Here is a 12,689-nt window from a genome sequence, read left to right on the forward strand (position 1 = left end):
AAGAGAGCCAGGGGACTGTTCCAAGACTGTTCCAAGCTTGCATTTAAAACTGGACTCACAGAAGAGGGAAAAAGCCATGTATGAAATGTGGCAGGGGAGTTAGCTGGGCCTTTGGGACTTCTCACTGTTTCTGATCACTCTGTTGAGCTGCCAGAACACTGACTAACCACCAGGACATTACACTGGCCTGCTTCACAACCCATCAGGGTGACCTTTGAGCTTCAGTTTCCCTGCAAAGAAGTTGGGGATAACCTTGTACCCACAGTATATAGTTGTGAGTGTTAATTGAGGTCATGACTGTAATGACCCAGCAGGCCAAGATGCATAATAAACATCACAGTTATTGACTGCTACTTTTCTTTTATTGGACAGATCATAAATATATTCCTGAGTTCATTCACTTGATAACCATGCTCTGAGCTTTCTAGGTTCCCAGCATTCTGCATGCGTTTCCCCTCCTAACTCCTTTAGAGGGAATAGTAGGAAACAGAAAGGTAGAAAAGAAGGGCTTTTGTGTCTCCAAACAAACCCTGCTCCTTTCTTACTGAGAACACCCTAGTGGTTTTATGTGATGTATTTAAATTAAATTAAAGTACAATCGGGGCTAGCACAGGCTTTTTAAAAAATATTACATGAAATTGTATGAGTGCACTTGGGAAACCCTTGTACAAAGAACATGAAGAAAACAGCCTTTATTTCACGGAGAGTAGAGTAACGTGAGCCTAATAGAATAATGTGTGGAGTCAGATCTGTCACTCTTGCCCCGAGAGGGCTTTCCCTTTCTGTAGTATTTCTTTAAGCTGACAGAAAACAAATCCACGCGTTAACAAGTGAAATGCATAAGGAAGCTTTTCCTGCTGCCTGTGTCAGGGAGCATTGCATCCAGGACAGCAGCATTGTGCAGCGCCACACAGTAAGGAGACCAATGTTGCAGGTCTGCCAGGCTCAGGGATAGAAGCTCGGAGTGGGAGTTCATTGTGTCCCTCAGCTCATGTCACTGTGGTGGTTGCACCGCAGGACTGAGTGGTGGTATCAAGTACTGCATACATACCACCAGTGGAGTGCCTGGCCAAGGATGGGTGCTCAGGTAGTAGGGTCCCGACCTGTCCTCCAGGCTTGGTTTTCTCTGTGGTAAACTTTGGCTAATTAAAACTTACGTCTGAAGTTGCCATGAGGATTCAAAAAGAGAACATCAGCTAGAAATCTCAGAATTGCTATCTCCACATAAGGGTTTCAAGCTCCCATGATAATATCTAAAAGATGGCATCTACTTGGGTTGCTTCAGACCCTGTTAAGTTCTTTGTATGCCTTAGCTCGTTCACTCCTGTAGATGGGTACTATCATTGTGTCGTTCACCCCCCCCTCTTTCCCCCTGATATAAAAACTGAGACTCGGAGAAGTAAGGCTCTTTAATAAGGTCTAGTAGCTGCTGTGTGACAGAGATGAGAGCCTACGCCATTCTCATTTGGAATCCACTCGTAAATCAATGCTGCTTCCTGAGAACGGAATCCTTTGTTACGGCCCCTAGAAAGCTGGCTTAGACCACCATCCTTTATTATTAGATTTTTGGTTCTAAGAAGCTATCTGTATATGTGTGTCTGGGTACATGTGTGCCATGTATGCATGTGGTCAGAGAACAAGTTGAGGGTGTTGCTCACTCCTCCTACCATGGGTTCTGGATATTGAGCCCAGGTTGTCAGAGATGGTGGCGAGTATTTTACTCTCTGAGCCATCTCATGCTGGCCCTCACAATTCATTTCTGATCCTGACGAGAATTCATCCCATTTGACATTCGATCCTGTTCATTTACTTCCAAAATCCAGAACCATCACTAAGGGGTCTGTCTGGCCTCTTACAAGAATAAGCAAATCAGCTATGCAGTGATGACGCACGCCTTTAATCCCAGCACTCAGGAAGCAGAGGCAGGTGGATCTCTGAGTTCGAGGCCAGCCTGGTCTACAGAGCTAATTCCAGGACAGCCAAGGCTACACAGAGAAACCCAGTCTCAAAAAAAAAAAAAAAAAAAAAAATCTTCAATGACTGCCTATTCCCACATCTGAGCCCCCCGATTCTGGGAATATAGTATAGCCCTTCCTCCCTCTCACCCTCTTTCATCCTCCAGGTGACTAATTTAGAGATATCTGAGTTGTGGGATGAAGGGAGATGTATTTAGAGTCATGCTTCACACAAGAACTGTTCAAAGAGAATTCAGTATGTGTCAACATCTTTATTCCACATCTCTTCTCATTTCTAGTAACAATCTGATTACCCTAATTTTACGTCTGAGAAAACAAGGTCAGTGACAGAGTGGCCCAACTCAGGTTGTAGGAACTTGAAGCGTTTTCCCTTTGCTGGCTCCATGAGGGATTTGATGAGTGTTGTGACGGGCTAATAACACTGTAGCTCAGAGTAGCAATGGGTTTTCAGACTTCAAGAGCACCCTTGACAACCCACCTCCATTTCCCTATCTTGCGATTATATCGCAAATTCTAATTCGTCATAATAATATCCTTACCCCTCTCCCCCGCCCTGAGTCTGATATCAGGTAAATGCTGAAAGGTCAGAGAAGTAAAGGAGCCAGCCACTGTAGAGACTTCTTACCTCTAGGAATCCTCAGACCAAAAAAAGGGGCAAGCTCCTCTCTCCACCCAGTCATAGCACTTCCTGTCTCCACCTCCCTAGTGATGGGATTAAAGGCATGTGCCTCCCAAGTGCTGGGGTTAAAGGCATGAGCCTGGCTCTGTTTCTCTTTTTAACTGTATCATGTAGCCCAAGGTGACCTGGAACCCCTGATCTTCCTGCTTCCTCCTCCCAAGTGCTGGGATTAAAAGTGTGTGCCAACACGGCCTGGCCTCTATGGTTCACTAGTGACTAGCTCAGCACTCTGATCTCCAGGCCAGCTTTATTTGTTAGAGCACAATGTGAGCAGGGCTTAGCAGAATGAGAGACCCGGGGGTAAGAACAGTCTTTGAGGGGGGTTATAATGATGACAACATACGTGATGCCTGCTTTATATAAAGCCAAGTGCACAGAAGCCCAAGTCTATGTGCATGTGTTTTTTTTTTTTTTCTGGTTTTGGAGAGGATAGTGTACATTTCTGGGTATCTCCCTGTAAGGAAACCCAGCCTTTCAGTTTTGCCTATGTCAGCTATCCAGGAACGGTGCTCAGGGTATTTGAGAAAATGGGAGGTACAGATGGCTTGCACTAGGGCACGGTTTCAAATTTCAAGAGGATTATGGTCCATGAACCCCCGAAATGGTGGGTTGAGGTGGGAAGCTTTGAAATTCTAATTGCAGATTGGTGTACGGAGGGATATACTTACCAGAGCACAATATCTCATTGTTCATATATTCCTTTCTTGGCTGGAGGAGGCAGGGGAGGAGCAGATACATAACATAATCTTCGGAGGAAACTGAAACAGCAATTGATGGCAGCAGTTTGGGCTCTCTGGTGAATTCAGGCGAGAAAGAAATCCCTGGCTGCTTACCACTGCCGAGCTTAACTTGCTGTAGTAATCTTTCTTTCACCTGCAGAACCTGGTGTAGGCACACATCAGCTCCAGCTGAGAGGGCTCTGTGTGGTCATTTTGACACCCCCTCCCCCTCTTATTTTAAGCCATGACACTCCAACCCAAGGTGACAGTATCTGTATGAGGAGAGGAAGCTGTGGAATCCAAGGCCTCTGGGAACGGACACACTTATCCACCAATTCTAGGCTCCGAACAACAGTTTATATTTCCTGTTTGCCAGATATAGAGGAGTGCTGCCAGCCCAGGAGAAATGACAGGTCCTAGGTGACAACTCAGAAGAAGAGAGGGAGGGAGACAATATTTGCAAATATCAAAGCCCAGATTCACGTACAGCCCAGGAGAAGACAAGTCCTTTGAGAGGGGAGTGCTCCTGATCACTAGTTTTCTCTCAGTGCTCTCTGGGGGAGCCTGGGCTCAGGGAGCTTAGTTAGTCCAAGCTAGTAAGGGTCATATTTGTTCCAACTTACAGAATTTTCCAGATGCTGTGGAAAAGGCGGTAGGGTTTCCTTCCCGGTGGCTCATACTTCAAAAGCTACTCTTTGCACCCATGGCACGTGAGTTCGTCTGGTGGTGACCCTCAAGGGTCACTGAATCTCTTCAGCTGCCAGTCTTGTCCTGCCCATTTGTCCTCTAAGAGCTTCACCCTCCAGGTGTCCCAAACCAAACTTTTAAAGTACTAAGGGAAGAAAGTACTCTTGTTTATTTTTCTTTATTTACAATTTTTTTTTTTCAGGAATGACTCTAAAAGATGAATTTCTCACACTTCCCTTTGCCAGGGAAGCATTTATTTGTTCACGTTTCCTTAGAAAGCCCTTCCTTTAGCAGGCTGAAACACTTGCCTGCGTTGGAGAGCACTGCTAAGAACCTCAGTTGAGGCACAGGGCAGATCCAAGTCAGGGAGGTAAACAACAGCACACAATTTAAACCGTGTTTTTGTTGTTGTTGTTGTTTCCTATGCAGGAAGCAAGTCTTTCCTGTGCACCCATGAGCCTTCACTCAGCCTCCTAAGTGAGTGAGTGTCCTTTCACCTTCGTGTGAGGCAACTGGGGGTCCAAGATCCCTAGGCGACAGGATATTGTGTGGCTCACTCTCATTCTTTTCTGCTCACTTTGAGCAGGCTTTATGTATGACCCTGTCATTTTCATACTTATAGCTACCTACTCCACTAGATTGCCTATTTGTCAATTGTCTGACCCTCTGGCGGAGGAGGACAAGTTCCAGGACAGCAGGAATGTTACCCTACTGACTTCCCTCATCCCAGAATCTGTTGGCAGTTGACGAGGTGGACCATTTCCTTTTAATATGAAATCTTCCTCCCTCTGCCAGTCTCCACACAAGACAAGTCCTCACCATGGGTCCCCTGAGCTGTGGGCAGAAGGGCCAGAGAACACAACCCCTAGCCATATAGGATGGTTAAGTGGGCAGGCCTGGGTGGGCCACAGTGCCTGCCTTCCAAAGAAAGCTTGCATCAAGATCAGCAGTAAGCTTTCAAAGGCTCCTGTAGGCCAATCCTGAAACACTTCTCAAGGCCTAAGTGGTTTTTGTTGTTACTGTTTTTTTCAAATCAGCTTCATCCAGTCAATGGTGAGAAGTTAGATAGGTATTTTGGACTAACAACAGTAGACATCCGCGAGGGCTGAACTGGTACTTTTCTCATAAGAAATTGAATTTCTGCTGAACAGTAAAGAGCATTTGCACCTGAGAAATACTTTTGCATCTCCTGATCCTCGCCGTTCCTCTGGGTTAAGGAAAAAAAAAATTGCACATGGACAAGTTTAAAGTATTTTAAAACAATCAATCCTTCCTGTCTCCTCTCTGCACAAGGTACAGCCTTTGGCGTTCAGAGGGCAGCGGGACTTAGCCCCGTCCTCCGGCCTCGGCCGGTGCAGGAGGAGGCAGCTTTCCGGGCCTCGCTTCCTGCACCCACTCGGTACTTAAAAAAAGAACACATACAACTTTTTTTTTTTTTTTTTTTCGGTCCTCTTCTTGCAAAAAACGCTCGCGTAACGAGCTCGGGAAGAAACCGGTCCGGGGGCGGCTGTGTGTGTGTGTGTGTGTGTGTCGGGGGAGGGGGGGCGCGGTTCCGGAGCCCCACGGGCACGGGCACCAGCGCGTGTAGCAGCGAGGTGGGGGCCGCGCACAGGCCGGGTGGGGTGGGTGGGGGTGGGTGGGGTGGGTGGGAAGAGGGGAGGGGCGGACGCAGCGCGTGCGCAGAGCACTTCCGTGTTTGTCCCCGTGACCGGCGCGGGCGCGCCGCCCGCCGCGCCGCGGGAGCGAGCGTGCAGTCCGCCAGGCCTCGCCGCCGGTCAGCTGCGCGGAGCCGTCTGCCCCGCCCCGTCCCGCTCCGCCCCGCCCCGTCTCCCCCCTACCCCTCCCTGCGTGCGCTGGGCGGGGGGAGGCGCGTCCCCGGCCGCCCGCCCGCCCGCGCGCGCCGCTCGCAGTTTGAAGGGCGCCGCGCCGCTCGCTCCGCTCGTCTCTCCTCTCCGCTCCGCTCCTCGCGCGCCAGGCCGGGCGCCGCGGAGGGTCGGGCTGCGCGCGTGGCGTTCATGAGCCGCCCGGCGGCCCCGGGAGCTTGCGCCGTGACTCACGCCCGCCCCCGCTTGTGTCTCGTCCCTCCCGCGGCAGGATGCCGGACCAGATCTCCGTGTCCGAGTTCATCGCCGAGACCACCGAGGACTACAACTCGCCCACCACGTCCAGCTTCACCACGCGGCTGCACAACTGCAGGAACACCGTCACGCTGCTGGAGGAGGTAGGCGGCGGCCTGGCAGCTGGGTGGGCTGGGGCCCTGGGGAGCCCGGCGACTGGGGGAGCCACACCCCCTCCGAGAGCCCCCGGCCCCCGCTGTCCCCAGTTGGCAGCCCTTCCCGGGGTCCTGCAGGCTTGAAAGGCTGGAGACTAAAGTGGGGGAAAAAAACTGAGCGAGCTCCGGACGCCCGAGTAGAAGAGAGATCCTCTCTCTGTCTGCACCCTGTCTGGGTGCCAGGCAGTCTGCTCGGCGCTTCCACATCGTTGTGACCCTTTCCTAACCCGTGAAGTGCATGGCGTCAGGCCACCGAGGGCAGAAAGGCGAGGCTGCGTGGCCAAGGTCACCAGCCAGAGACTTGGAGATGGGCCGTGAATGCACTTCTCCGCAGCCCAGCGGGACCAAGCAGGCTTAGCTGTAGAGATAAGGGCTGGTGGAAAAACCCAAAGGATTAAAAGGGAACTCCGATTTGAGACTGTTGCCACCCCTGGGCCTGTGTCTCCTAGTCCCTTGTGCCTAAAGTGAGCAAAAGCCCAGGTGGAAAGGAGAGCTGTACAAACAGGTCTCCACCTCTCTCCCCTTGCTCCAGTGGCTCTGGTTTTCTAGGGCTCAGGGCTGCTGCACCAGATCCGCAGGACACTCCTAAGGTTGTGAAGAGAGGGCTGAAGCCAGTGCAGTCTGCAGGGGTGATCACACTGGTAGATGGAACTAGACGCTGCAGGAAGAACAACTCCACTATCTGGACCCTCCAGCAGAACCCTGTCGATGGATGTCCATGGGCAGAGAGACAAGGGCAAAGCCATTTCTTTTAAATTTTTCCATGAATATTATGATGATAGAGTGGGGTGGGTGAGGAGAAACCTGTAATCCCAGGTTTACAGCTACATAAATAAGCCTGTATAATCTCAGTGAAAAAATAAGGCAGTTTCCCAGAAACTCAGCACAATTTCTCAGTGCCACAAAACATCACTCCCATCCTAACCAGCCAGGCCTACCCTGGCTGAAAATGACAGTGTAGACAGGAAGAGGGTTTTCCCCGCGGGGATTATATGCTTGGTTTATTTGAGGTTCAAGGAGCTCTTTTTTAGTTAAGGCCAGCAGGGCCAGCCCTCAGTAATATAGGGAATCATGGGTTTTAGTGTGGCACTGGCTTTGGCACTCATGTTGTCTAATGTATGAAGAGCTGGTATTGGATGCCTAAGGGATGCCAACGTGAGGAGGCTGGAGACTTTTGTTACCTCGGGGTCCCATCATGCCTGCCTGGCAGGTACAGTAAACTAGCCTGTTTTATTCCAGTTAGGGTTGTTTCTAGAATTTTCTCTGGAGTCGTTGTTGAGTGGTGGAAGTGGATGTTGAAATGGATGGAGATGTATCACCTAACTAGTTGTATATGAAAGCCAGGGGTAGTGTGCCCCACTCCTCTTGTGAACTGTCAGTCGCCTCGTGGTTAGTATCAGGGATTCAATAGAGTTGCTAGGCATTCGAGGAGTCTGTCCTTCGTGTAATTGTACGAGCATGCTCATCCAGGAGTGTGTGTGTGGTCATCTTTTGCCGTTTCTAGTTGGGTATGCCTCCAAAGGGTTTAACATTGATTAAACTGTGGGGTTGTTTTCCTTCCAGATAACTTCAGTGTCTGCTAATAGAGCTGTGGGTTACTGTAACTTTCTGCACACTCAGATAGTGTTACTGTATTCTGTTTGTACAGCAGATGATAAGGGTGCTGGGGTGCTGTTTGGGGGGGTATTTGTGCTACATTTAGATGCAAATGCAGTAAGAAAGGTTTTGTTGTTTGTTCTCTTTCTCCCTCTCCCTCCCTCTCCTTGTGTGTGTGTGTGTGTGTGTGTGTGTGTGTGTGTGTGTTACAAAATTAGGTAGAATAGAATTTTGAACTTGAGAAAGAATTGGAGCCAGTTTAGAAAGCTCTTGATATACTCTTGTCTCTAAAACATAGCAGTAAATGTTGCATTTGTATCAACTGTACAGTAATTGGTAACAAAATTTTGACATTTTTCTAAAGTTGAGTACAATATTGGTTAAGGAATCATTTTCTTCAATGTGTATCTTCTAACTCTTGAATCATATTCTGTGTGTATATGTAAACATATAAAGTATATGTTTAGTTTCTTGTTGTTGGGCTATCAAACAGTTGAATTTTAATTTTTCTTTCCAAGCTTACCTATATGGAGAAGGTACATTATTAAGGACATCTTGAGTAGATCACAACTTGCTTCTTCAGAAATAGGAGGCTGGGTATGGTGGGACATACCTGCAATCCTAGCAGTTGGGCAGTAGGGGCAGGAGGATTCTCCCCAAGCCTGATGCTAGCCTGGTCTATCTAATGAGTTCCAGACCAGCGAGGGCTGCACAGTTAGACCTTGTTTTAAAAGATGCTGGGGCAGAGGACCTGCTCTGGACATGGCAGTACGCTAGCACTTAGAGACTGAGGAGAGGATTGTGAGTTCCCAGCCAAGAATACATAGGAAGATTCTGTCTCAAAAAACAAAAGATTATGAAAAGGAAACCAAAATTACTGCCCCCCAAAATAAAAGGAAAAATTCGTGAACATACCAGGAAATTTCATTTGCTTATACTTCACAAGTGAGAGATTTGAAGTTTACAAGAATTTGGCTTGTGTTATTTTGTGGCTATTCTTAGATATAGGATTTTTGCCCCTCCCCTCCCCCCCATGTGGAAATTTCAGAATAGAGAGTAATTTGGATAGCTTGGAGTTCTGTTTGAAAACAAGTCTTTTCTTAGTTCTGGTAGTTATGAATTTCCTGTTTATTTGTGACTTTGTCTGTTGTTTCTATTACTAATTAACACACATGGGGCTCAGCTAAAATCCTGTTGGCGCGCCAAGCTTGGAACCCCGAATTAATCTCCACTTTCCCCTTCTTGTGTATGTCCTTGCCAAACAGTGTGCCATGTTGTGCAGATGGTGCTGTGTCTGTGTGAACCCCCTTGGGACATGTACTTTAGGAAATGAATTAGATGTACAGGAGAAGAGGCTAAGAGCTTACTTCAAGGCTTCCCTGTTAGTGTTAAAGGACACACATGGTTTGGAGAGTCACGCTTTGGCAGGGACACAAGTGGCTGTCTTTGAGAGGCAGGAATGGATCATCTGGAATTCTGCTAAGGTTTCATCCTGGCGTGTAAGTGTTTTCTAAGCACAAAGCCAATGCCTTGCTTATTCAGGAACCAGAGCGTACTAGTGTGTGCTCTTCTACTTGTGACCCTTTGGAAGTTGTGAGGAAGTGGCTAGAAGACATTGTTTTCTTGAGAAAGGAGCAGGCAGGCATTTTAGGAACAGGGACCAAGACGTTGGGATGCGTTTCTCCCTTGGAAGACTTGGAGTGACCAATACTTAGGGCCTTGGATAAGAGGGAGAGTGCATCATAGTCATTGAGGGGTCTGCGTGGTTACTTGATAGAAGGCCAGCATTTTAGTTTGGTGCTGATGGAGGAGATACACTTTGTCAGTGTCTTTAGCTGCCACTCCATCCATATAAGGCCAGTTGTAGGCACACGGGATGCATGGTACCTGTAGTCGGCAATGTAGAGCTACATGCATCCTCGAGGTAGAGTCTACACCTAGAACTCAATGAAGGGAGATAAGGCTGCTCTTATCTCCACTTTACTGAGAAGAGAATTGAGGCCCAAAGAGGTGATTTATCTCCAAGATTTCATTAGTAAATAAAGGAGTTAGGGAATTCATTACAGTTACCACATAAAATACACATTCTAAATGTCTGCAAAGTCACATTTCATTGACTTTGTAGGGCGTAAACAAAGCTTCTCACTTATTGTGCCTTGCAGTTTTGATCTCATGAAGACGCGTGGAACCTCCTTAGCAGTTTAGCTTTTCTTCATGCCCATGCTCCAGGGAATTCTTAACAGTGATATTTAAATATAATATCTCTTCAAAGATGTGGATGTGGGTTTCGGATTGAAATGTGAGAACTTATGTAAGTGACCTATGAGCAGCATCTGCTCCACACATCTTTGAGGAGTATCTCTGTGACAGTCATATTGCCAAGCCCTGGTGTGGTACTGTGGCTATTACTTGGATTGTTTATGGTAGCTGATGATGTTGAAGAAAATTTTTTTTAAAAAAAGCCCATAACTCTCAATAGGACAGAAAGATTAAGTTCATAGACGGGAGAATTAATATTGAACATTCATCACAGCATCCAAGCTATATACTGCAGTCTGCCATCCAGTCAGTACACACACTGTTGAGTGCATTCGACTGCTGGGCTTGGGGATTCAGAGATGAGTAATTGTGTCTACAAGGTGCCCTCTAAAAGCCTTTCTAAGGGAGCTGGGTGTCAGGTATGATTCTGGCTTAGAGACTTGTCTTAATTCAGAGTGTTTTGAAGGCTTAGAGTCATTTGATTAAAGGTTGCCAAAGGTCTCTTTGGTAGTAACACCAAAACAGTTGTCAGCTATTGGTGTTCCCACTGTGTGCTAGCACTCTAGATACTTTTTTTTTTTTTAAATAAAGATTTTATGTGTATTGGTGTTTGCCTGTATGTGTATATAATGTTACCCGTGTATGTGCCTTTTGCCTGAAGAAGCCTGAAGAGGGCTTCTGATCCCCTGTAACTAAAGTTACAGAGTGTTATGAGCCACCATGTGGATGCTGGGAACCAAACCCAGGGCCTTTGCAAGAGCAGCAAGTGCTTTTAACAACTGAGCCATTTCTCTATCCCTCCCACCCCCATATATACATATTATTATTTAATGCTTGCTCTGTTATTGTCAGTAGTCCTATTTTAAGAGAAAACTCTCTCTCTCTCTCTCTCTCTCTCTCTCTCTCTCTCTCTCTCTCTCTCTGTGTGTGTGTGTGTGTGTGTGTGTGTGTGTGTGTGTGTGTGTTTGGGTCACAGCTAGTCAGAAATGAACTTGGGACTTATTATCAACTGTAGAGTACTCTTGCATGCCTGTAAGTGTTCCTCTTCTCTTTGTAGTTTGGGGCATGCTATTGGGTGTTGTCTTTCATGTTGATGACTGGAGATCTAGTCTTTGATAAGTGAGGTTAAGGTCTCTAGTGCTAATCTGTGAACTCTCATACCTAGGAATTCTAAAGCCAGGCCTTGATGTATTCAAGAGCTAGTTAGTAACCTTCAAAGACTATGTAGTTTTAGACAACACAACATCAACAAAGCCCATCTCTGGGAGGTTTAGATAAAGTCCCTGTGGGCCCTTTTGCCTAAAGTAGAGAAACTATTTGGGTCTGTACCTGACCTCTTAAAGATAAACCAACAAAAGACAATTCTCCCAGTGATACCAGTGTTCTTTGTAGAAGTCTGAGCTCTGGAGGCCAAGCCTCTGATTCAGTCTGGGAGTGATTAGGGTGTTTTCTCAGAACCTAGCAAAGGTCAATGACTATTTGTTTACAGAAATGGGGAAAGCACCTTCCCTCGTGTGCCAGAACCCATGCTCCTTAGAGCGAGGTGTGAACCTGTCAATTTTATATTCCACACTAATGCCATGTGCCCTCATATACATCTTTGGTATTTTAAAAAAGAAATTGTTTTCATCTTTGCATAAAAAAGGTCAATTAGACGATATTCTTAGCATTATTTTTTCATATGTGCATACAAGGTCAAAAGTTAAATGTCTAAGATCTCCTGGTAGGGAAAGTAACAGACTTGGACTTTGAATCCAGAATATCTGAGTTTAAAATCGGGTTTATTTTTTATATATGTCACGATTTTTAAATCAAATTTAGAGAGGGAAGAAAAAGCAAGCCAATTGCTTAATTCTGCTTAGGCCTCTCTAAATGCTTGTTACGGTCAAACATGGCACTGCCAACAGGCCTCCGTTAGACTGGTCAGCCATGAAAAGGCCATGTGGCTTCCAGCTCCACCCTGCTGTCTGTATTCTGGAACTGTTGACCAGCCTTTTGCCTGTGAACCTCCACAGATGTGGCTGAAGAAATCCGGTGGCTGCAGCAGGCTTCTTAGAGCCTGTCTGCCCTTGAGCTGCCTGGCCATCCATAGCCTCCCTTTTTTCAGGATACTTGTTGCTAAGGAATCACTGAATGTAGTTGAGTTACAGGGACCTTGAGTACTACCCAGTCTGGGGTTGTCAGTGTGGAGGTTCTGTCTCCAGGAGGTCCGTGAAAGCGGTGGTGAGTGTCTAATAACCAGTTGCAATATCACAGAAAGATTGGTGGACACCTCAGCTAGTGTAACTCTCATGCCATTGTGCATTTGATTTGGAGTCTTAACTGATCAGGCTGGTAGTATGGTGCTGATAATCTTCCACTGATACTGCAAACCTGGATTGCTAGTTAGAACTGCCTAAAAGTGGAGAAGCGAAGTGTTAACCTTGCTAACATTACTGTTTACCCGAAGAAACTTGGGGCTTTGCATCCCTGTGGAGTAAACCTGAGTTACCAGGACCCGC

The 12,689-nt window shown here is 47.0% G+C and overlaps 1 protein-coding gene across 5 annotated transcripts in view; it reads left to right on the forward strand.

The window, feature by feature from the left end:
* The window catches only part of Asap1 (ArfGAP with SH3 domain, ankyrin repeat and PH domain 1), a 279,840-nt gene that overhangs the window by 34,052 nt on the left and 233,099 nt on the right, over positions 1-12,689 (forward strand). For all 5 annotated transcript variants that reach the window (XM_059247916.1, XM_059247917.1, XM_059247920.1 and 2 more), the window contains exon 2: positions 6,156-6,282. In XM_059247916.1, coding sequence (XP_059103899.1) covers positions 6,156-6,282 — 127 coding nt within the window. The remainder of the gene's footprint in view (positions 1-6,155; positions 6,283-12,689) is intronic.

This window comes from Peromyscus eremicus, chromosome 20 (genome assembly GCF_949786415.1).
Source record: "Peromyscus eremicus chromosome 20, PerEre_H2_v1, whole genome shotgun sequence".
Classification (NCBI taxonomy): domain Eukaryota; kingdom Metazoa; phylum Chordata; class Mammalia; order Rodentia; family Cricetidae; genus Peromyscus; species Peromyscus eremicus.